We start from the raw sequence: 25,724 nt of genomic DNA, 5'->3' as shown, positions 1-25,724 counted from the left end.
AATGAAGAATGTTTAAACGAAATGAAAAATCCAACTAAAAATATTTGGAATGAAAAGTCCACTTTCAAGAGTTATAATTCCTAATTACCCAAAACTCAAAACACTAGGGAACGTTTGGACATTACATCTAAAATTCAGAACAAAACTTAAAATTGCCAGAGTATAATTTAAATCAATACAGCAAATATATAAATTAACATCAACACAGTAAATAATGCGAGTAAGTAATTTTTTTTATTTCAACGAGGGTGCACATTTTAACTCGAATTTCCTCCATACAAACATGTCATTGATTGATAGAGCTCACTGCATGCATCGCTATGAAATTAACATTACTTGTTTGGCGAAGAATTGGCTGTTGTTTTCTTTTGTTTCTGCCCAATAGCAATTCTTTTCGGTTTATGCATTATGAATCCGTTACTTTGTTTTCACTTTCTATAACACCGCATGTTTCCTCTATTTTTAAAGCGTTTTAAAGGTCAGTGTCATATAATAGAGGTACCTGTACAATTCGTCCCCAGAGGAAACCGGTCGACACAGTGGAGGTTTATTTTTTTGTGTAGTACGTCATCAGAAAGTGGTGTAATGAGCCTCCTTAATTAGTCATGGTACATTTCACGATCGAATTGTTTTTAAAAGTGAAGAATTCCAATTAGCTAAAAGCATAAGATTGAGACATTGCCATTGTTTTATGAAGAGCTAATGCCCTGTAATCACATCTGGACGTGATTCTGTTTCCAACAAATGCTTGAAAATCACAGTAGAACATTGCCGGCCTTTCTGATAAAAACTTTTTATGACATTGTTTTTTATAAAACGTGGTTAACAATAAAAAAAATTTGAATTATCTTATTAAAAAAATCTTTTCAGTCGGCGCAATTTAATTGGGTCGGTCAGGTTAGGGGAAACAGAGGATTTTTTTTATTTCGGCCTAAAGATGACATTTTAAGATTGGCTATGGAGCAAGTAAAATATTTCAATAAAATGTAAAATGAAACACTTTCACGAAAAATTGTTTGTGAAATCAAGTTTACTTTTCAATGAACTCAAAATAATTAAAATATATTGTTCACCGAACTAGGGGTATAAAACTTTTTTAACAGTTTTAGAGACATAATCCCTCAATTAATTCCTTTGATGAAAAAAATTATAGCAAAGTTAATGGTCCACATACAGTGATTATTCCTTGATTAGTTCAGGCTTTTGTATTCTTTATATTTAAGACGCTATGTGATTACAGCTGATAAAAATAAAAAAACGTACTAGATCATAAAGGTGGAATTTGCAATATTTTCAAAGAGGCACCATTGCTAATCATAACTGTACACTTTGCATGCCTACTTTGGTTAATTAATACCAAGAGGTAGATCAGAGTAACAAAGAGAAAATGCATTTACACTTTATAAACAGTTGTGCAAACCATCCCAGGGTTCTCCATCGTTTAAATATTTACTGTAATGCAGAGATTAGGCTAAGCACTAAAATTTCGCGATCAGAGAATCTGGGGGGATAAGGCGAGTCATATACCCGCACGGATTTTGTAGCTCTGTTAGCATAACGAAATTTCATAGTTGTTCGGGCGCCCGCGTGGCCGTTGGTGAGAGCATCTGCTCTACAGTCGCGAAGTAAGGAGTCAATCCTTACGTCGCTGGTTCGAATCCCTCGGTGGGACGTGGAGACCGGTCCTTCGGATGAATACGTATAAACCGAGGTCCTGTCTGTGTCGCAGTAGGAGCTGGTACGAAAAAGATCCCTCCTTGCTCAATGGCCCTGAATGCCCTCCACTGGCAAGTGGTGGCGACTCCATATGAGTGAAAATAGTGGTTGATGAATTACAAAAACAGAAACTCTTCCGAATGGGAGAATATGATGCTAAGCGAAAATTTCCAAGACCAGTTTGTGTGCAATTTGTCGATAAAGCCCAAAATGATCTTGTTATGAAGAATATAAAAGTTTTGAAGGAAAATTGCCCAACAACGACCAGAGTAGCTGCAGATCTGTAGCTATCTGGAAAAATATATATTGATAGACCGGATATCTGTAGCTATCCGGAAAAATATATATTGATAGACCGGATAGCTACAGTGCCACCCATTGAAAAAAACTGTATATTTATTGCGCACAAAAAAGTGCGCTCGGTTTTCGATTTATTTCCCCATGTTCCTAAAACTGTAATCTCAAAATATTACTAACCGTGTGTTCCTAACATATTCTTTGACTCTTTCCACAACAAAACATTCGTCATAATTGTTGTAAATAGTCCTCCTGACCCTGATATTGTCATCATCGAACACTTCGATTATATATACTGTCATTTTGGTTTCAAATATTATTCGGTCCAATATTCTTTGTTCAGATGTTAACTTCGAATGTAGAAGAGGGAATTTTTTAAATCTTCCCTCTTTTGCAATTGAGGTGAGAATTTGGAAGAATAAACCCAGAACCGAGCGCACTTTTTTGTGCGCAATAAATCTACAGTTTTTTAAATGGATGGCACTGTAGCTATCCGGTCTATCAATATATATTTATCCGGATAGCTACAGATCTGCAGCTACGACCAGAGGAGATACGGGAACGACGAATACAGTTGTATGAAGTCCAAAGAAAATATGCAGAACGAAATATTGTAACTAAAATTAAGCTTATCTTCACCCAGAGTAATTATACCCCCGCTCCGAAGGAGAGGGGGGTATACTGTTTTACCCTTGTGTGTCTGTCTGTCTGTCTGTCCGTCCGTCCGTCTGTCTGTGTGTCCGTGTGTCTGTCCGAAACAAATTTTCGTCACAGTTTTCTCAGCAACTACTCAACGTAGATGCTTGAAATTTTAACACAATCTTCTCTGACGCATGCCATATGGTGGGATACATTTTTGCTCAAATCCGATGTCAACTTCCTGTTTGTCTGTGCGTCTGTCCGTTTCATACATAACAAATTTTCGTCGCAGTTTTCTCAGTAACTACTCATCGCAGCTGCTTGAAATTTTAACACAATCTTCTTTGAGGCATGCCATACATTGGGATACATTTTTGTTTAAATCTGATATCAACTTCCTGTTTGTCTGTGCGTCTGTCTGTTTCATACATAACAAATTTTTGTCAGTTTTCTCAGCAACTACTCATTGCAGATGCTTGAAATTTTAATACAATCTTCTCTGAGGCATGCCATATGGTGGGATACATTTTTGTTTAAATCTGATATCAACTTCCTGTTTGCCTGTGCGTCTGTCCGTTTCGTACATGACAAATCTTCGTTGCAGTTTTCTCATTAGCTATTCATAGCAGATGCTTGAAATTTTATTACAGATTTTGTTCAGGCATGTCGTATGGTGGGATTAATTTTGATATGAATTTGATGTCAACTTCATCTGCCTGTAATTGAACTTGTGTAAACAGTATATTAACATGATAGTGCTTATTTACATCAGAGCGGGGGTATTACTAGTGATCATTGGCTCACAGATTTCTTGTTCAATCTACAGAGACAAGTGGGATCTCTTTCAACTGCAGATGAGGTGATTTCCAGCGACGCAGTCAAGATTACCGTTAACCTTGGAAAGTCAATTGAGGACAATGGAAACCGCTTTTATGAGCATTCCATTCAAGTCGATTCAACGATCATTAGTGGAAATCATGCGTATCGAAACCGTACCCAGCGCGAGCCATAACGTCTATGCTTATCGCTTCACAAGCAGTGATCCATGAAGGATCAAATGATGATGGTGCGGGAAGGCTACTATTATAAATGCTAGCTGAAAATGAAGTTGACAACGTACTGGTGGTTGTATCTCGATGGCTTGTAAACAATATTGGACCTCGTTGGTTTTCCCATATTAAAGAAGCAGGTCTTTGCGGTAAAACATTTACCAAACTGTATTTGGAGTAATATTTTGAGAGTATTGAACAGAAATTTCTATTTTTGGTAACAAAAGCAATAATGTTCATCAAAGTCAAAAAACCGATACACAGAATTATGTATAGTTTACTTGTGTGCCAAGTTATATTGAAATCAGACCAAAACTGTAGGAGGGGGAGGAGCGTTTCGAAAGAATTTCACAGAAATATCTTTTTTTAGTAACCACGGCAACACACTTCATCGAAATCTGATGCCAAGTGTGATGATTCCCTGTTTTCCCAATGGAAGGACCCCTCACCCCCTCAGCCCAAGTCCCTATGGATGAACAATGGTGATGTGTTCTACTCTAGCAATGGGGAGTTTCCATCCATGAGTGACCTGACTGAAGAGGAGGGGTCCCATTCCGACTTTTCAACTTCATCCTGTTCTCTGCCCTACCCAAAGACCTACCGAGGTAGCCCGACCTTTGAAGATCACAGCTCGGCTAGTTCCTCCTGTATGCCTTCTAGGAGCTCCCCACTTTACGAGGAGATGGCCTCACGGAGTTCCCCCCTCCACGAGGAGGTAACCTCCAAGACTGGACAGCTCCACAACCTGATGCTGGCCCTCCAAGACCTTCAGTACCAAGGTGTCGTGGGAACTGGATTAGTCAACCCCAGGAGACCAGTTCTTTGGTGCTCTGAGGTATAGATAAACATTACCCAACTTTATGGCAACAAGTACAAGCATAAACAAACAATTTAACAGAGACCAAGAGTAATTTTACATCTACCATATGCAAATATACCCTTATATGAACTTCAGCTTGACTTGTATAGTACTCATATACAATAAGTACAATTTTCTATAAGCAGAATCCACAATTTTTGGGGGAAATACAAAGAAAAAAGATCAATTTCAATAAATAATTTTTATTATAAACATATAATAATAAAAATATCCTTTTGTACAACAAATATCATGACCAGTACCTTGGTCATTTCAAGTAACATGCAATCCATATGCAAATTATTTCTTTCCATGATTTTAAGCAGTACTACATAATTATACACCATGATCATGATTTTAAAGGCATTTCAAATTTTTTGTTTCACAATGCTGTAGCAATGATTATGCCTTTTTTTAAATGCATAAAAATAAACAGCAAAATTATTTTCATAATTAAACGTGAACAATACAGTTGGAAAAATGATAATACATGCAATTGTTAATCAAAAGAACAGAAATAAACAAAATTCTAATTAGTAGGTTTCTGCATGCTAAAAAGATCCGATATAAAGTAAACAATTTTGAATTTATAAATGTTAGCAAAGTCATAACAAGCAATAAGTAATTTGTCTTCATACATTCAAATATATGTTTTAAAAATAACAATTTTTTGGTTTGATATAAAAAGGGGATATATTTTTCTATCAATACAAGTTTTCAACTGAAAATAGAAATATAAACTCAATTAAAAAGGTCATCTGCCATCTTGTCATCTGTTAGAAACATAATATTTAAAAGACATTTTGTTTTGTATTTAAGAATTATCAATAAAAAGATACAATTTAGAAATATTTAGATTCCATTGATATGATATGAGAAGTTAAATGCAGCATACAATCAATTTTTTTTTTTGGCATCTAGGAAATGGTAATTTTTTGTTTTGAACTAGAGTGTATGAATTTCACCTTCAACTCATTTCTTCAACATGTTAAATGGAATGATAGTGAATTTCAAAATTTATCTGTTGGAAAATACATGTACAGGTGATCAGAAATTTATTTCATAATAAAAATATTGGAGTTATGTAGTTCATGATTTAAAATTTTGGGCTGCATAACATTTTGTTCATAGTCAAAGCATTAAAACAAGAGGCCCACGGGCCTTATAGGTCACCTGAGCATTATGCAACAACTTTACAGTTATTGAATTTGATTCATGTTTTAACTTAAGCCAGATGATATATATGGCATTCACAATTTTGAAAGAGGCACCATTGATCATCATAATAGTACACTTAGCAGTTGCTTAGCTTGGTTACTGAATACCCATCATAGGGTAGGGGAACAAAAATGCATTCCAACTAATTAGTAATATTCAGCAATAATCAGTAGTGCCCCTAACACTGTGACGTAAACCCCTGACCCTAAGTCCACACATTGCACAAATTTTAAAAAGGCACTCTTAAAATGCTTTTCAAAAAATAAATGTTTTATAAATACAAAGGAGCAGATTTCAAACAATTAATTCATTTTCAGTATATAAGTAGAGCCCCCTCCCCTTCCCCACCCCTAAACCAGGGTCCTTGAAATTCACAATTCTGCAAGATTAGGGCCCTTGCTCATCATGACTATATAGGTAGTTCATCTGCTTCATACCCAGAGACAGAGAAGAAAATTTTCAAAGATTTAATGTATTTTCACTATATAATCAATAGTGCCCCGCCCTAACATCAGAGCCCCTGACCCTGTGGCCATAAAATTCAAAATTTAAGAAGAGGCATTCTTGCTCATCATAACTATGTACTTAGTAAGTTTATTTAATTCCTAGGAGCATAGAAAAAGATTTTCAAAGAATTCACGTATTTTCAATACATAGTCAAACTAGCCCTGCCTCAACACCAGAACCCCTAACGTTGGGACATTAAAATTTACAATTTAGGTAAAAGCACTCTTGCTCATCATAACTATACACTTATAGTTAGTTTATTTTATACCTAGGAGCAGAGAAGAAGATTTTCAAAAATTCATGTATTTTTACTATATAATCTATTGAGCCCCCCCCCCACCCCCCCTCAACACCAGAACCCCTGACCCTGGGACCATAAAATTTACAATTTTGGTTGAGGCACTCTTGCTCATCATAACTATGCACTTAGTTAGTTTATTTAATACCTAGGAGCAAAGAAGAAGGTTCTCAAAGAATTCATGAATTTTCACTGTATAATCAATAGAGCCTTACCCCCCCCCCCCCCTCAACACCAGAACCCTTGACCCTGGGGCCATAAAATTCACAATTTTGTTTGAGGCACTCTTGCTCATCATAACTATGCACTTGGTTAGTTTATTTAATACCTAGGAGCAGAGAAGAAGGTTTTCAAAGAATTAATGTATTTTCACTATATAATCAATAGAGCCACCCCTCCTACACACACCAGAACACTTGACCCTGGGGCCATAAAATTCATAATTTTGGTAAAAGCACTCTTGCTCAACATAACTTTACACTTAGTTAGTTTATTTACTACCTAGGAGCAGAGAAGAAGATTTTCAAAGAACTCGCGTATTTTCACTTTATAATCAATAGAGAACACCAGAATCCTTGACCCTGGGGCCATAAAATTCACAATTTTGGCTGAGACACTCTTGCTCATCATAACTATGTACTTGGTTAGTTTATTTAATACCCAGGAGCAGAGAAGACGATTTTCAGAGAATTCATGTATTTTCACTATATAATCTATAGAGCCCCACCCTAACACTAGAACCCCTGACCCTGGGGCCATAAATTTCACAATTTTGGTAGAGGCACTCTTGCTCATCATAACTATGTATTTAGTTGGTTTATTTAATACCCAGGAGCAGAGAAGAAGATTTTCAAAGAAATAATGCATTTTCACTATATACTTATTTAGCCCCACCCTAGCACTAGAACCCCTGACCCCAGGGCCATGAATTTCACAATTTTGGTAAAGGACTCATTGATGATTACAATCATGCAAACAGTTTGACTGCTTGATGTCCAGGAGTAAAGAAGAAGATTTTTAAAGATTGCATTAATTTTAGTGGTTTTGGCCCCGCCCCTCAGGCCCCAGGGGGGCAGGGATCATGAAATTCACAATTTTTGTTCCCCTTTAGCCATAGATGCTTTGTGCCAAATTTTGTTGAAATTGGTGCAGTGGTTGCAGAGAAGAAGCTGAAAATGTTCAAATGTTAACACACGATGGACGACGGACAACGGACGATCACGATCGGATTAAAACGGATAGCAATAGGTCACCTGAGTTTACTCAGGTGACCTAAAAAACCATAATCCAAACATTGGAGATACAATGTATTCTGCTGTTGAAATGACATTTATATTGCATAGATATCATGAATATATGTATTTATTTTACATGCCACATTTCTATTATATTTACAAATGTTCATTTTCTAATATTCACAAATTTCTTATGGTATCCAAGTGTAACTCTGTTTTAAAGACTTCAGCACACCCAATAAAATCCACAATTCTTTGATTAGATTAGGATCTGCATTTCACTCTTGTTAACACATTCACTTGCCACACCAAGCTTTTTTGGTTGCCTTATTGACTAGAATGACTTTGACACCAAGAAATGAGTTCACTGTCCAAACCAAGCAAGCTCCTTGGCCTTGGTGACTGGGCAGTGTCGGAGAGTGTGAGCGTTGTCACCAGTGGCACCACATGTAGGACACACGTACTTGCGGAGTATGGGACAGATGATCTTTCCCCGATTGTCCTTCAGTAAATGGGTTGTGTAAAACTCTCGGGTCTCTCCATTCTTCTGACACAGAGCACAGTGTCTGGAGACATATTTTAGTGATTAAGACATTTTTTCTTAGTTTTTGACTCAAAAATAGCAAAAGTACTTAAAATTGACCACCGACATGATGCATTTGACTTAATTTAGCCATTACGCATGCCCTAAAATTTAATTCGAATTAGCTTCGCTTAGCGTTCACACGGAGCTAATGCGAAGTAATTTAATGCGCAGTAAACTAATACGAAGTAAACTAATTCGCATTAAATTCTCCGTGTGAACGCTAAGCGAAGCTAATTCGCAGTAAACTTACGTTTAATTCGAATTAAACTCTCCGTGTGAACAGGGCATAAATTTGTAGATGAAGAAGACGTTTTAATAGTTCCTGGGAGAAAGATAAAGCGTCGGTTTAACCGAGGTGTAAAAAATATCAATTGGATAAAAACGGCGTAGGTGCAGTTGAGACGTAGAAAATATCAATTGGATATAACGAAAAAATGGATACGTAAAAAAAATGAACCCATAAAAAATCCAATAGCGTGGACTTTGGAGAGTCAGTTGCGTTACCGCAAAAAGAAAAAACAACAATTTTTTAAGGATGGCCTAAAAGCGAAAGAAGGAATAACTGCTAGTACACATATAATTCTAGCAATCGCCTGTTCACGTGTATATTTAATGCTATGATATTTTATGCATTATTCAATGAAGTAAGCTAGAACAATAAAGGAATAAACTTGCTAGAAACACCAACATTTTCCCAAAAATCTTTAAATGTTTAGTGATTAAGGGTGGTTGGGTATATCGCTTGTGAAAGGCTATACACGTACAACAACAACCCCTCATCCCCTCACTCCCACCCCACCCTTTTTGCTTGCCGCTGCAGAGTAAACAGGTAAACCAAAAGTCTTCAGAACACGGTGCATGTCACGGTTCCGTCATGTTTCCCCGTGTAGAGATATGATATTGCAAAACCTTGACATTATGCAGATTTCACACTTTAATACGATAATTAAAAACTTTTAAGTTTTCGGGTTCGAATCCCACTGTGGGACGTGGAGACCTGTCCTTCGGATGAGACCGTATAAACCGAGGCCCCGTGTCGCAGTAGGTGCTGGCACGAAAAAGATCCCTCATTGCTCAAAGGCCGTAAGTGCCGAGCATAGGACAAAATTTTGTAGCCCTCCACGTAGTGTCGTCTCCATATGAGTAAAAAATTCTCGAAAGGAACGTTAAACAATATAAAATCAATCTACATCAACCAGTTGCTTCCTGGTAATTCCTGCATCAATATCAAAAAATCTTTTCCGTATACAAACAATCAAAGCTGAAATCTTCTTTGGCATCTGTGATCTGGAAGTGTCGCCAGTCAATTGACTGAATGCAACTCCATAAAACACGTCACAATCCATTATTTTAGGTAATTCTAATCCTGGTCTGTAAGTTAACATATTCACCAATGAACTACAAGCAAAGCAAGCAGACCACAACATAAACATTCAGTGCAATCACACCATACAAGTTATTACAACAAAGAAGGATTAATATTCTTAGATTAATTATGTTATTGATCATTTATATGGAAAACATGTAGCAGCTAATAATGTGGATTTTGTGATGCATAGCATTATATACATGCTACAAAAGCATGCAGTAATGGGTTAATGTTACACAGCGGGTGTGACCGGTCGGCAGGGGATGCTCACTCCTCCATGGCACCTGATCCCACCTCTGATATTTCGGAGGTGCGTTTTTGCTCTGCTCTGATTTTGTATATTGTTTAATGGACTTTGAGATTGAATAGTGTTCGTTATCTTCATATCCTTTTTGATAAAGATTTTCAACAAGCAGTACATTGACTACAAAGTACAATTACAACTTTTCATCAACATATCTAGTTTCTAGCTTCCGTAGATTAGTTGCTGTGAGCTCAAGATGTCTGTGAACTAAAGGTTAGACGAGACGTTCCTCAAAATCTGTTTTGTATGTCTTCGTAATGTATGAAAAATATTCAAAATTTAAATAACATTCTGATTTCTTAACCAGTTTCTAAACGTTTTTTAACAAACCAAACACTTAAACATTTGAAATTGGAAAATTATTTTTCTTCCCCAAAGGATTATATAAGGAAAACTACCCCTGGTATCTTGCGGAAATTGACAGCAACAAGAATATTAATTTTTTGTAGAGTTCATGTTTTAGTAGCAATACTTCAATGTGTGACAAACTCTTACAAAAATTTATATATTTGCAGGAACTTTCTTGATAAACACGTTCCTTTTTTACAATAAGTTTTTTGTAGACATATGGAAATAACTGTATTGACATCAAAAAGTGTGCAAATGTAATGACATCCTTTCATATAATAAATGCTTTAGCAATCAATCTCAACAAGGGAAGTTTTAATATTCTGTCAGACTGTGCAGCAAGGTTGTCATGGTTATAGTCTGAAAATGCTGAAACTGCTTCATCTCCAAACTGTATACATCAAGACTTGCCATCCATGTAAAATCTGACAGAGTTCTGCATGCTTTTGCTATTGCATGACTGTTCCTGAATAATTTTTCACGTTTATCAAACACACTTTTTTAGGGACTGTTGTGCGTTTTGCTGAGCACTGGACTGAGATTTATTTTCTTACGCCCAACAGCAGCAATTGATACAAGAAACTCTTTACAATTGTTTATAATTCTTTATATCTGACCGACGTCAATGCCTTTTTTTCATCAAATCTTGCCATCCATGTAAAATCTGACAGATGTCTGCATACTTTTGCTATTGCATTACTGTTCCTGAATAACTTTTCAAGTTTATCAAACACACTTTTGTTTAGGGACTGCAGTGTTTTTTTTACAGCAGCTGCACTTGTAGATGCACGCTTATTTTTGCTTATCTCGCAAGTATATTTGTGACCCTCTGACTGCTCGTGATTGACCAGACCGTCATGACGTAAGTTTGAATAAACGGTGACAAAGGGACCCTTCGAGTACTTGTTTAATCGTTCACTTACTTTTTTTATTGCTTAGATGTCCGTATGTAGAGCGACACAATATATATAATTTTTCTCGTATCATCACATACAATCCAATTGAATTCCTGCTTCTAGGATGGCAAAATTTTTCGTTTTCGTTTCATTGTACACTTTGTTTTTTTTTTCTTTGCTTGTTTTGTTATCTTCCACCTTTCTTTTTAGGGCTGGTAGCCTTAAATAATTTTGTAGCATGCTGTCGCTTCAAATCATATTCAACGTGAATAAGACACTTGTCTGACTTTTTATTTTTGACCCTACCAGTTAAGGGGACGACCATTTGATCCTGAGGGGGGGGGGGGGGGGGGGGGGGGCTGGCAAATTTTTTTGAGACGGATTATTTATTTTCATGCCTGTCGAGGACAGATTATTTATTTTCAAGATTATCAAGGACAGATTATTTATTTTCTTGTCTTCCCGTACCGTGATCAATTTATTCTATTTAAAGACTAATCATTTATATACCATAGGCAGATACAGGATTTGGGGAGGGGCGTGTATAACTTCGTTTAGGCAAGAGGTCTGGGGCCGCCGTAAGGCCCCCAAGTCCTGGGCGAAGCCCTGCTGGAGGCCAAGTGAGTAACACCCCCCCCTTCCTCCCGAAGCTCTTTGGTTGTATTTTAAGATTAAAACCAGGTACTATTATAGTGGCATTGGTTATTATGAACCACGTATGACATAATTAATACTGGTCATTGGGTTTTTTTGTATGTAAGAGTAAAACCAGACAAAATTGTGTAGGAATTGGTTAGATATGTACCAAAGTATGACATTATTAATACTAGTCATATCATACTTTGAATGAAAAGGGCCGAGGGGGCAAAGCCCCCTAAAGCTCTTGGGTTTTTGTGTATTTTAAGAGTAAAACTAGGCACAAAAATATTGGTATTGTCCCTAAGTATGGCATTATTATTTATATTCGTATCATACTTTGAAATTTTAGAGGAGGGGTTGTACACATGTACGTCCCACTTAAATCCACCAGTCTATATTTTGTATTGATGTATCGGGGAAGTGTTATTCTTCGACAAGAAAATTTATCTTTAATGGTGTATAAGAATTGGCTTGTATTTAAAGTACTGTTATTTATCACACCTACTAAGTGCACATTGTCATGTTGACAAACTGACTTTAGCATGTTAAGTATCCAGTCTGGTAATCTGATTTTAAATACTATTTGGTTCTAAAATGTCGAGCGAAGCGAGCCAAAAAAATTTTTTTGAATTGAATACTTTTGAGATTAAATTACATGTAAATAAAAAGGTATTTTTCACAATATTTAAATATCATAACTCAAGGTCAGATTATTTATTTTCTCTGTAGTGGAGGAAAGATTATTTATTTTCAATATTTTCAGGGACAGATTATTTATTTCCAAAATCTGCCAGCCCCCCCCCCCCCCCTCAGAATCAAATGGTCGTCCCCTAAGCGACAGCGAAACTAGGATTAAGTAATTAAAACCCCGATCGCAATATAAAATATACTTAGCTAAAAAAAAATTAGCACCTCCAATCAGTCGCTCGTATAAACAAATTTGTACGCCCGCGCCAAAAGTTATGCGTCTCGGGCGGACGGTTATTTCAAACACTGATACAACATTTTACAGAGACATATGCATTTTACTTGTGTCTTAATTAAATTTCATTGTCTTTTCTATCGATTTCTTAATAATTCTTTATCATATAGTTGTATGATCGAATACATATTCTTCGTTTGAACATTTTTCCTCCGATTTCAAAGCAATCCAACATGTCTTATGCAATTTCAGAAGTAAAGATGTATACTTTCTTTAATTTAATGATAAACAGAGAAAACGTCTGAACACATCTGAAATCTTGAACCATTCTACTGCCCGAGAGTCTTTGTAGAAGTATTAGTATGTAGACAATCTAGTACCCTTAACTATACTCTTGTTTGTATAGCCATTAACTTATATACACATAGGTATATGTATAATGATAACTAATTCATTGCAACGAAGTACTGTTGTATTGTGAATATCCAACAATACTCATACAATCTTCAGTTTCCCTCCCCCCCACTCCCCCAATAAACTTTCTTCGGATAAAATTTTAAAAAAAAAGTATTTCTATAGCGCGCAGACTGAGGCTGATCAGCTGTTTGATCGGTTTGCCTGTGGTCTGTTTTTCTTTTGACCGTCTGCAGATTTTACAAACCAAAGGACCTTAATATGACGACCCCCGCAGGGCAGACCAGGTATAAAACTTGGCCAGGTAAAAACAATGTAAACAGAGACCTTCTCACCGGAAGTACAATAAATTATGGTAGATACTTTAATAACTTCTACATAGTTTCTGATAATGAAATGAATCGACTTTGTTCCCTGTCAGCCCTTATTAGTAAGGTGACACCGTCACACCGACAGGTATGACGATACGTGTTATGTTGCGACATACGGTGACCTGATGATGAACGTCCGTCGGCCCGAAAAAAATGGTCTTGTTTAATCTGAACTTTGCCCACAACGAAAACAATAAACTAACAAGGGTATCCAGATTGTGAATATCAGGTCCTTTCCTTTTGTAATGTGTTTAAGGGTCGTACCTGGTTGATTCCAGGATCTCGGTAAAGATGATATTTACAATAAATAATTTTCCTCTTAAAAATGATTAGATAAAATGATTGGCCTGCAAATATATACAAATTGGGCCCTTCCCTTACTTAGGGGAAAATCACACTTGATTGTCGGCCTTATATTTATAAAATCACTGGTTCGCCCGATAGCACCGGACTGACACCAATGTTGCCTTATTCAGGCTCGTAGTGTCAGTCACGACACTAAGGCCAATATCCAAGTGGTCAGCCTCTGACGGCAGAAGATACTGAATTGTCCTTATTCAGGACGTACAGTCATCTACTGCTATCAGAGACCTACACTATCTTAAAAGCTTACCAGGTAAGCCTCAAGGGTTGACTTCACTCTATGGTCGGCCTCTAAATGGTTAGTCACACAATACTAACTTCTTTATTGTGGCAAGCCTCCATCGTCAGGCAATCCACCTAGTATTGATAAAATATTGTGGTAAGCCTCAGTAGTACTAGGCCACCCTTCCGACTAACCATATCGCTGAAATCTGCCTGTTCTTCCCTCTGGCAATCGGACTAAAGGAACCTCGCAGCTAAGCTGCGCTTGATTATATATCTTTGTTTTAGGTCATGTGATTTGCTTCAGCAAATCACAGATCCTCAATGGCCGACTTGCATAATTAGAATACACAAACCCATCAATTGTTACACTTTCTTCGTTTGCAAGTTTTTTAGTTATTACCATCATCAAATTACCCTTGAGGCTTTTTTTATCATGCATTCGGACATGCCTTCTAGATCTTTATTATAATGAATTCGTTTATTTTCCACTCAAGAGTTTTCGTTACGCTATGTCACACAATATTAATCTTGCACTATTAATTAATTATGTGTTAGTATTGTAATTCAAGCAAAAAACGTGTTATGAAGCTAAAAGAACATCATCACAAACATGAACCAGAGGCGAATCCAGCAATTTTTGAAAGGGTCTTCCAGGTTTGTGCCCTCCGTACCCCAAAATCATAGAATCACACCAAATGCACTTAAGCACCTTAAAATCGACTTCAAAAACCCTGAATAAAGCTGACAAATAACAAAATATTAAACTGAGCACCCATAAAGTTCAATTTTGTTGTGTGTGGGGGGGCGGTTTGTGTTGTGTGTGCTTTTTTCATCTTCTTCTCTGCAGGCAAAAAGCATATGGGTGAAGGGGAACTTTTTTTTGTCTTTAAAAATCTTCTTCTTTACTCCTGGACATCAAGCAATCAAATTGTTTGCATGATTGTAATCAGCATGGAGTCCTCTACCAAAATTGTGAAATTCATGGCCCCAGGGTCATGGGTTCTAGTGCTAGGGCGGGGCTAAATAAGAATATAGTGAAAATGCATTATTTCTTTTTAAATCTTCTTCTCTGCTACTGGGTAAAATTGTGAATTTTATGGCCCCATGAATTCTTTGAATTAAATAAACTAACTAAGTGCATAGTTATGATGAGCAAGAGTGCTGTGAATTTTATGGCCCCAGGGTTAGGGGTTCTGGTGTTATTCTTTGAAAAGTGCATATTAAATAAACTAACTAAGTGCATAAAAGACTGCTTCTACTAAAATTGTGAATTTTATGGCCCCAGGGTCAGGGGTTCTGGTGTTAGGGCGGGGCTCTATTGATTATATAGTGAAAATCATGAATTCTTTGAAAATCTTCTTCTCTGCTCCTGGGTATTAAATAAACTAACTAAGTGCATAGTTATGATGAGCAAGAGTGCTTCTATAAAATTGTGAATTTTATGTTGGGTGGGGCGTTTATATACGTTTTTCTTCTCTGCATTGATTAAACCCCGTGGGGATCCAAGGTTGCTAATCTTCCAGAGTTGTGAATTTCAAGGCCCCAGGGTCAGGGGTACCATAGTGGGGACTGTACTTATATACTGAAACTGGATGAATTGTTTGAAATCTGCTCCTTGGTATTAATCAAATATTTTTGAAAAGCAAGGGTGCCTTTTCAAAAATTATGCAATGTGTGTATCTATTAAGGGTCAGGGGTTGATGTGTGATAGGGGCATTACTGATTATTGCTGAATATTACTGATTACTTGAAATGCATTTTTTGTTCCCCTACCCTGCCTATGTATTAAGTAAACAAACTAAGCAACTGCTAAGTGTACTGTTATGATGATCAATGGTGCCTAAAAATTGTGAATAGCATAGCATCTGGTTTAAAACATTCAAATTCAATCACTGGCAAATGGTGACGTCTCCATATCAGTGAAATAAAAAGTTCTTACTCTCAGGCGAGGGATTATTGGGTGGGGCGTTTTATACGTTTTTCTTCATTGACTTAAACCCCGTGGGGATCCGGGTTAGAATAGGTCCTCAGTTCCCCCTTGCTTGTCGTAAAGGGCTCTGAGTGCCGAGCATAGGCCTAAATTTGCAGCCCTTCACCGGCAATGGTGACGTCTCCATATCAGTGAAATATTCTGGCGAGGGACGTTAAACGGTATACAATTAATCAATCATTGACTTAAATATTCTCTTGCTATATGGAGAAAATATTTCTCTTTATAATACTCCTTATCATATCCATTTTTGCATATTCCTAAGTTACTTTGGAAGATTGTCCAAAAATGTTATCGCCAGAATCTTCCTATATTGAAATCTTGCATGTTACTAGTATGGTAATTAAGAAGAGCATTTTTCTTTCAAGAACTTATAAATTTCTTATAAATTTCAAATGACATTGTGTGGGTGGTCGGGGCCCGGGGCAAAGTAGTGAAGGCATAACGGGTATCTATAAGCAAAGCAATACGCAATACTCTTTCTAGTGAGCAGAAAAGGCACAGTCCTTTATTTGTTTTAAAAAAGGAGGAGAGCCCTGTCCCTCCCCTCTAGATCTGCCAATATGTTCCATTAAAATTCAGTTAAGAATATGCAAAACAGAGGATAGATGGTTTCAGTCAACAGTCAAGACACAAACAGTCAAAGAGTTAATCACTACATTTAAAAGAACCAAAGTCTTTGTTATATGAAACACAAGCTTTTTTGCGGACTGGAGCAAGTCCTTTGATGGTTTAACAAGATTACACTTGTTTTTAATTTGGTGGTAAGTAGAGCACTGATTTTTTTAATGTCCAAATTAGCACAAGTCTCTGTCTGTATTTTCTTCACCATAGAGAAGACTCATAAACATTCAGCATTAGAATTTGGCTCAATATTAAAATATGACTTTGATTATTTCACCATCACAGGAAACTGCTGTAGAGTCACAAAGAACGGAGTTGATCCTATGTCACAGGTCAAATCCCACTCTGGGATGTGGAGACCGGTCCTTCGGATGAAACTGTATGAACCGAGGTCCCCGGTCGCAGTATGTGCTGGCACAAAAAGATACCTCCCTGCTCAATGGCTCTGAGAGCTGAGTATAGGACAGAATTTGCAGCTCTCCACCTGCGGGCGGTGACGTCTCCATATGAGTTAAAAATTCTTGAGAGGGTGTTAAACAACATACAATCAATCAATAATCACTGGAAACCTTGGTGTCTTGGTGATGTTATTTCTTTTGTCCAGAATCCTATCCCAGGCATCTGTTCTTGTGTCTTCCACAAAACTAGGGAGGTCCACAGCAGGAGTTGTTTTGGTAATTCATGAATTCCTCTTCCCTTTGTTCCCACTGATCCTGGAAGTGAATCTCTGTGCTAGCTCAGTAAGGGCAGTTGGTGGTAGATCTCCTCCATTTGCTGGATTTAGGAAGCCAAGGTTGGATACCAACATACTCTTGAAAAGAAATTTGGCCGGCATCTTGAATGTCACTGCATAGAAGAATTTTCTTACTGCCCTTAAGTATTTTTAGAAGTAATCTATCAACAGTAAATAAATGAAATATATGTCAAATAAAATGGCTTAAAATTAAAATTTTATATTAATCTCAAGTTAACAAATCTGCAATAAAAACCTCTGGTTAAATTTCATTCTCATGGTCCACCATGTACATGTAGGCTCTAGTTATTACACCAGTGGCAATGATTTTGTCATTCAGCTGGGAGTTGCTGTCTTTGAATGGCACAGGTATAAGGTTCTTAGTAGACGATATGATCATATCCTTAACAAACTTCTCCAGGGACTTCCTCAACATCTCCCTCAAGTACCCAATCTTAAAGGTCTCCGGAAACATACGTAACAACTTTGCATAATCGCGAAGCAAATAACATATACACAAGACTTGTAAAAGTCTCCGTCTTCTAACTCATTCATAAAGCATAGTAAACAGCCAATAAACAAACAGGTAAATTTCCGGCAGTTCTCGGAATCGCTCGTAACTTTCCGGCGTAAAAACCGGAAGTGACGCTATATCTACCATCGGAAGTCAGCGCGGTAAAAGAAAACTACAGTACTACTACATGGACATCAAAAAAAGATCTGCTTATCAGTAAAATATGGTGATTTGTGCGGTTGTGAATTGTAATAACAATCCAGAGAATACTGCTGGTGTGAGTTTTCACAGATATCCAAATGTCAAAAAGAGGAAAGATCTTTATTTGAAGTGGATATACCAAGTAAACAGAGTCAACCCTTCTTCTACAAACGTAGTACTACGTTAGACAAATTATGGACCCCAAATTATCATTCTGTCGTTTGCTCCGACCATTTTACTTCGGACTGCTTTACGAAGAATCTATCTGTAGTGGAATCAATGAATCTTACAGGATTTAAAATAAGATTAAAGCCTCATGCGTACCCGACCCTACTCCTAGGTCCACAACAGCCACAAGTCGTCATACCAAGTATCAAGCCAGCTTTCAAAAAGAGGGAAGCACAGAGGGTATGTATTTATAGAAATAGGATTTGTTCACAAATTAAATTATGTATTATACCCAGCTTTTATTATAATGCTCACCATATATTCATTTCTTGAATGGAGCGCAATACACAGTTCAGAATATACAGGCAAATAATAGGTTTCTGAATTTTCTCCACATTTAATTAGCACGGTTAATTTTAACATTTGATATAGGAACTTTCTAAAACAGAAAAAAAGACTTACAAAATTAAAGACAGAAATTTTGAATAGAGAACAGCATTGAACATACAACATAAACTAATTAAAAATAATAAAGTTTATTTTGAAATTCAGGATTCCTTATGCGGAAAATGTTTTTCTATGCTTTATTTCGCAAAAGATATGTGGAGCTGCCCATTTTTAGATAAAATAATGTTTTAATAAATTTTGAAAAAAAGGCAACAAGCCCTTTCATTTATTTTGATGTTCGAGTTGTAGGTCATATCAGAGGCATATAATGACTACATGTGTCATCAACGACAGGCTTTGAACACCCCACCTCCTGAACCTGATTCAGATGATGAGATTCACGAGGAAAACTATGAACATGATGAAGCTGCAACAGTTGGGGAGAAAAGAGATGCATGTATGCAGACCGAGATAAAAGTAAATTTTCCTATTTTCTGGAGATTTTTTTTGTTAGTGTTTAAATTCATGTAATATCTTTTATCTAGGTAACAAGGTATACATGTATATGCAAAAGTTAGTTTTTTTTTAATTTTCTCTCTTTTTTTAGAAGGTTTATGTAAAGAGGATCCAGACAGAATAGTTAGACTTGAAACCAATCCAAAGGACTATTGGTACAATGACAGATTTCTGTCAAACGCCAGTCCTGAAATCAACGGCAACTATGACGGAAGATGTGGTCCAGAAATCTGTGGGAACTGTGACTGATGCAGCAGTACTGCCCCTCCAGTGCAACAGTGAAGATCAACAAGACACAGACTCGGAGGACAGTTCTGACGAGGAAGATGAAGATTGGCTTCCAGGTGATGAATCTGATGATGACTATGATGAAGCAATTGATGAACTGTAAGCATAATATATCTCCATCTTTCTAAGCATTTACTATAAATCTAAATTCTGTTCTTGAAAAACTTTTTTTATTTCCTTTAAATCTGATTTTATTGTAAGCGAAACCTTTTTAAAAGTCTGTTACTCATTCACTTTATCTTTACTTTGAAGGAAATTTTAATATTATTTTTTGATGTTTCCAAGGGATATCACAGACCATCAAGAAGACAGAGCCCATAGAGAGAGGAAATACAGTCTATGAGAGTTGCTTGAAAGAACTTTGGTCACCCTGTAGGAGTTGTCAAGAGCATTGCAGAGTTGTGATAAAGAGCAGGCTGGGGTCATATGTGCGTTTGTTGTCTTCCTGCGCGGCTTGTGGATTTGTGTTCACTTGGGGTAGCCAGCATGATAAAAGACAACAATGTTTAAATATCAATTTCTCCAATAGACTTTTTTTTCCAATTTAAGGACATACGCAACGTACCTTACCTACTGATAGATTTCAGAGATCTTATAATATTAGGGCTGGGTATTGGCCCGAGATTTCGTATTGCGATATATTGCGATATTTTAAACTGTATTGCGATACGTATTGCAATATTTTCAATGTAATAAAAATGGCATTTTCTTACTATATTTATGTTAATTTACATGCAGAATGTACATAACTATGATAAGTAACCAACACGAAAAAAAAATCTTGTTGATTTCCTTTTAGTTATGCTCTGAAATGTTCCCCCAAAACAACTTCTGACCTATTGTTTGGCTTAATAACAAACTTTCATAAGTCCATTTTTATATTTAATGACAAAATTCCTTAATCTAAGTATATTGCCAATATATCGATATTACAAAATCGTATTGCGATACGATATTTTTTGTCATTGTATTGCAATATATTGAAATATCGATATTATTGCCCAGCCCTATATAATATAATTACATGTTCATAGACAAAAAATCAGCATGCCTTACCAGAGGTTTTGAAAAGATATTGAATTTTGAAAATTTTGCATTATTCAAATAAAAATGTATAAAAATTATAAAACACAAATTCCAGATTTTAATTCATCAAAAATTGTTTTAGAAGAAGTGTACAAATCCATATATAGACATAAAAATATTGCACACAGGTCCTTCACTTAGTGGAACTCTCTTCAACTCCAGGGAAGAACCCCAAAAAGTTCAAACTACGTTGCGTATGACCTAATGATTTAACGAATCCAGACGTTCAAAATTTTACCGGGGAAATGGTGTAAAACTCGTTAAGTGAATAAAGGATGAAACTTGGGAAGCTTCTATTCTACACTAAACATGAACATGGTTGTTGTCTGTGATAAAGGATGTACATCGATTCACCTGTTCTGGTTTTTCAACATATAGATTGATTGTATATTGTTTAACGTCCCTCTTGAGAATTTTTCACTCATATGGAGACGCCACCACTTGCCGGTGAAGGGCTTCAAATTTAGACCTATACTCGGCACTCAGGGCCTTTGAGCAGTGAGGGTTCTTTATCGTGTCAGCGCCTACCGTGACACGGGACCTACGCTTTTAAGGTCATATCCGAAAGACCCGTGACTTTCACTTCTGATGCCGAGCGCTTGGCGAAGGAACAGTCACTACCTATTTTTGCGTCTTAGGTTTGACGCGGCGCCGGGAACGAGAATCGAACTCGGTCCTCCCGATCACGAAGCGAAGGCTCTACCACCAGGCTACCGTGACCGGTTCCAATATATAGAAGACAACACCCTGTTCTAAGCTTAGTCATCTTGTACTTGAATGCTTCAGGATCATCGAGGGCTCGGTGAATTCCATGATGTTCTTATCTCTTTTCTGTTTGAACTAAATAAAAAGGGATATTGTCATTAGTACCATAGACGATTTTAAAAACAAACAAATATTTAAAAAAAAAGATATAAGTATGATAGCCTTAAATACTAGAGCATGATCATTCTTATTTAATATATAATAAAAAACCTATTTATGAGAATAGTGGGAAAAAACCTCAATAAGGTCTTCAGGGCGATGGCCTTGACTCCAGCTTGAAAGATATATTACAGGGATACAACTTGTTACATGTTGATGGCTAGATGACACACAGGAGAACTTAGAGGAAATTTTGCTTTCTGGAGACATCATTTACGAAGCAGTCTAAAGGAAAGGGAACCAAACCTCGGTTTCACATCTGCAACAAAGAAATTACTCTTTAAATACAGGAGGGGATCCAGGATTTATTTTTCCAGGGGGTGTCCACCCAAATCAAAAGCAATAAATAACTTTTTTCCAGAAGTGAAAAACCCATTTTGTGGGTGGGGTGGTTAGTTGTTGACTTTTACAGCTTCATACCTATGAACTTTCGTACCAATTTCACATAAATCCCAGTTTTCAAGTAGGGGTCCCGATTGTCTAGGGGGTCACTTTATTTAGGATTAGTATATACATTTAATAGCTCTGCAAATAAAATGGGGGTTGTTCTGGACCCCCTTCCCTAGACCCGTGCATGAACATGATATAACTGTAGTTTCCTTATTTTATGCGAGCACTTTATTTCGCAACCTGGCCATTTTGCATTAAATCGCGAGAATGTTAAATTGTGAGTCCAGAATGTCCGAGACTTATTTTTCGCGTCGTCGATTTAGTTCAGTAACGGTTAAATATAAACGATTCAATTCCGGGCGAGTCTCAAATGTATTATATCCAAGAGTTATTTATTTGAATTTCTAATAAAATCAATGGCCAACGTCTCCTTTCAGGACTTCAAAGGGTCTCTCATGTGGAAACATGAGTATTATTCAGCACTAGGTACTTTACAACTCAGTATTGAAAATGACTACCCCGTCAATCAAGACGATTTTGCTCGCAAAGAAAAAACTTTCTTCCTATTGCTACTTCTCCGTTGCAAGAAGCTGTAAATCGAAATGTAGAAAGAGAGGTTATAATAATATTTCCATTAACCCCAACAACACCAACAAGTGGATCAAGAAAAAGGAAGAAATAAGGCAATTATTCGGGCAACTTCGTGCTTAAAGTATTCAATGTATAACGAAGGGATATTGAAAGAGTTTAAATAATTTTGAACTAGTTAAATTCGCATTGCTAGATAATGATAAAAGTGAAATGAACGAAATTCACAAGACTGATAACATGTAAGGAGACACTCATTTTGCACGTTCAAAGTTTTTGAAGAGTTAACTGCCCTTGATGAAAAAGAGAAAATATGTGATTTCTCAAAACTTCTGCGGTAAATAATTTATTTTATTTCATAATTTATTAAAGAGGGTCTTTATGCATATTTTTACCAAGAGATTTGTTTGAAATTAAAATAACTTTTTACAATATCTGATAAAAACACTTGCTGCCCATATACTTCAATGTAAAATTAAAGGTGCAATTAATTAATATAATAATAATATTTATAATAATCAAAATTTTGTAAATTCCTTTGGTGGAGCATTTTTAATAACATCTTCATAATGCTACCATGATTAAAAAAAATCATAGGACCATTCATTTTTTAGGTACACAATATGGTCGTTATACATTGAATACCTTCAATTGCCAGATACGAATTACAACATGGAAACACCGCAGTTGCACGTCATTTTTCAGCAAAACTAGACACGAATTTAAATGAAAGCACAGTCCGTGGCATGAAGTCGGCATACGAAAGAGTGAAAAATATAAATGAAAAACTAAAAATAGAGACCGATATTACAAGTGTGCCAAAATCTTCAAGAGGACGACCTTTGAAATTATGTTAAATGGACAAAGTATGCGAATACTTCAAATATCTCCGAAAAAATGACAAAATACCTCCCCCTTAAACAACACGCTCTATGCATTTTCGATGTATACGCTACACATCGCGGTGAACAGTTGCTCAAGAAACTTACGAAAAATAATATTCATGCTGTGTTTCTGTCGACTAGCTGCACATATCAGTTACAGCCCTGGACTTGGCAATTAACGACCCGTTCAAACAAATTATGAAATTGCAATTTAAACATTTTTAGCTCACATGAGCCAAAGGCTTAAGGTAATTCCACCCTCCTATGATGTCATAGGTTTTTGCAAAAACTATTAATTATTTCAAATTCATACCCAATAGAATAATACCTCTTGGAAGAATGCTTTACAATAGGTGTAATGATAAATATTGTTAAGGTAGGTCACTACTCGTAGAATTAATTTGATAATGGTGCAATTTTTGTCCTGATTTACATAAATAGATACTTTATCTACTTCAAAAGCACAAAAAGTACAAAGATAATCGATATTTTTACTGAGATAGGGTGTGAAACACTCATGTACCCTCTTGTAGAAAAAACAAAATCATCACTGTTATAAAGACTGTCTTCATTTTATGTCATAGCACATGGCAAATAAATTCTTTTGAACATAAATTACAAGGATAAGGATAATACTTTATAATTTCAGGCTATGGTACACATTTCTGCTTAAAATTAAGAAAATATTGAATAATTAATCTCATTTCACTAATAAAGTAACAGAACCTCAAAACTCAAAGAAAGCTCTCTATTAGAATAATTAATTTGTTTACCCTGATTTTTTTGTCTTAAATTATAGCAACCAATGCTTGAAGTATCTTATAGGCATGATAAATGTATTGGGCCAAAATAAAAAATACCTTTGTTTCCCCTAACGCGACCGACCCAGTTAAATCGCACCGACTGAAAAGATTTTGTAAATAAGATGATTCAAATATTTTTTTTATTGTTAACCAAGTTTTATAAAATACAATTTCATCAAAATCCGTTTTTTATCAGAACGGCCGACATTGTTCTACCGAAAGCATTTGTTGGAAACAAAATGGCGTCCTGATGTGATTACAGGGCATAAGCTCTTCATAAAACAATGGCAACATCTCAATCTTAGCTAATTAGTTTTAGCTAATTGGAATTCTTCACTCTTGAAACAATTCGTTAATAAAATTTACCATGACTAATTAAGAGTGCTTCGGAGGTGTCTTGGCATCTCCATGTGAGTGAATAAATTTTCGAAAGGGAATTTAAGTTACATGCGCGTGATACATGGTAAGGCCCCCCTCATCAGTAGATGAGGGGCCCACCCAATGAACATATCATTCAATTTTACTGCATTTTATTAAATTTGAGTATTGATCTAATAACCAATTCATCTATGTTCCTTTGTTTACTATATGCCATTATGGAACTATAAGAGTTGTTGTAAATATGTCTGCATATTCATCCTGATAAATATAATTCAGATGCACTTTTAAATATTTATACCTTTATTTAGTGGTTAAACTTCGCGACTACTGTTGTTTCATCAATTTTCGTTGGCAACAATTTTCGTGGATTTTTTAAAATAGACAGTTTCGGGGATACGTAATTTCGGGGACAAAAGCATTGCCTATACATATGAATGTCATATTTCGTAATTCAGTGAACATTTGAATTCGTGGTGCTCAACGAATATTGATGAAACCACAGTATGACATTGTATATTGCATTTTTATCATTTGTAGATTCGGTTTGGTTCATTTAAATATTGTTAACAATCTTTCCAAATAGTTTTGAAATCATGGTGAAGCTTCCTGAGACGTTCAGTGTATTTTTCTTTGATTAGGCCCTTGAAGATTGGTTGTTTCTTTGCTTTTAATCCCTTCGAGATTTGTTAGGACGACACTTAAACATCTCCCCATTGCTCCAAATTTAGTCGTACTCAGCACCTTTTTGCCATAAAGTTGTGGGAGATCTTGTTTTATCCAGCATCTTCTGCGACACTGGGAAGTTTTTTGGTCCCCTTTGAAAGACTGTTTTCACCGTTACTCATTGGGATCTGAACCTGCGATTTAAATTTAGCCACTTACTTCTTAACTCAAAAGCAAAATGCTCCAGAATCACTGCAAATCTCATAGCCCTCAAAAAAGTACATTGATCGTCTATAGGCTATGAAGGCTGATGGAAGGTTTGAAAAAAT

The 25,724-nt window shown here is 36.3% G+C and overlaps 3 protein-coding genes across 3 annotated transcripts; 2 read left to right on the top strand and 1 right to left on the bottom strand.

The window, feature by feature from the left end:
• Positions 1 to 3,741: 3,741 nt before the first annotated feature.
• LOC134246777 (uncharacterized) lies at positions 3,742 to 4,542 on the top strand. The gene is made up of 2 exons (XM_062729139.1): positions 3,742 to 3,795; positions 4,141 to 4,542. Exons 1-2 carry the CDS (start codon positions 3,742 to 3,744, stop codon positions 4,540 to 4,542), a joined length of 456 nt encoding a protein of 151 aa, XP_062585123.1.
• A 3,640-nt stretch (positions 4,543 to 8,182) lies between these two features.
• Positions 8,183 to 18,038, bottom strand: LOC134246767 (nanos homolog 2-like). Its single transcript, XM_062729131.1, has 2 exons — positions 17,896 to 18,038; positions 8,183 to 8,384 (listed from the first exon to the last, which is right to left on the bottom strand). The coding sequence occupies exons 1-2, from the start codon at positions 18,036 to 18,038 to the stop codon at positions 8,183 to 8,185; spliced, it is 345 nt and encodes a 114-aa protein (XP_062585115.1).
• A 1,481-nt stretch (positions 18,039 to 19,519) lies between these two features.
• LOC134246746 (calsequestrin-1-like) lies at positions 19,520 to 20,093 on the top strand. The gene is made up of 2 exons (XM_062729110.1): positions 19,520 to 19,775; positions 19,962 to 20,093. Exons 1-2 carry the CDS (start codon positions 19,549 to 19,551, stop codon positions 20,017 to 20,019), a joined length of 285 nt encoding a protein of 94 aa, XP_062585094.1. The 5' UTR covers positions 19,520 to 19,548; the 3' UTR covers positions 20,020 to 20,093.
• The last annotated feature ends 5,631 nt before the right edge of the window (positions 20,094 to 25,724 follow it).

This window comes from Saccostrea cucullata, unplaced genomic scaffold, assembly GCF_032062105.1.
Source record: "Saccostrea cucullata isolate Sc308-1 unplaced genomic scaffold, CSIRO_AGI_Scuc_v1 ctg2846, whole genome shotgun sequence".
Lineage (NCBI taxonomy): Eukaryota > Metazoa > Mollusca > Bivalvia > Ostreida > Ostreidae > Saccostrea > Saccostrea cuccullata.
This window is presented reverse-complemented; position numbering and strand designations above follow the sequence as displayed.

Coding starts and splice junctions, on each gene's coding strand:
- LOC134246777 (XM_062729139.1), top strand. CDS start 3,742: ATGCTAGCTGAAAATGAAGTTGACAACGTACTGGTGGTTGTATCTCGA. Junction 3,796..4,140: donor TGGTTGTATCTCGATGGCTT/GTAAACAATATT, acceptor TCCCAATGGAAG/GACCCCTCACCCCCTCAGCC.
- LOC134246767 (XM_062729131.1), bottom strand. CDS start 18,038: ATGTTGAGGAAGTCCCTGGAGAAGTTTGTTAAGGATATGATCATATCG. Junction 8,385..17,895: donor GTAATAACTAGAGCCTACAT/GTACATGGTGGA, acceptor ATATGTCTCCAG/ACACTGTGCTCTGTGTCAGA.
- LOC134246746 (XM_062729110.1), top strand. CDS start 19,549: ATGACAGATTTCTGTCAAACGCCAGTCCTGAAATCAACGGCAACTATG. Junction 19,776..19,961: donor GATGAAGCAATTGATGAACT/GTAAGCATAATA, acceptor GATGTTTCCAAG/GGATATCACAGACCATCAAG.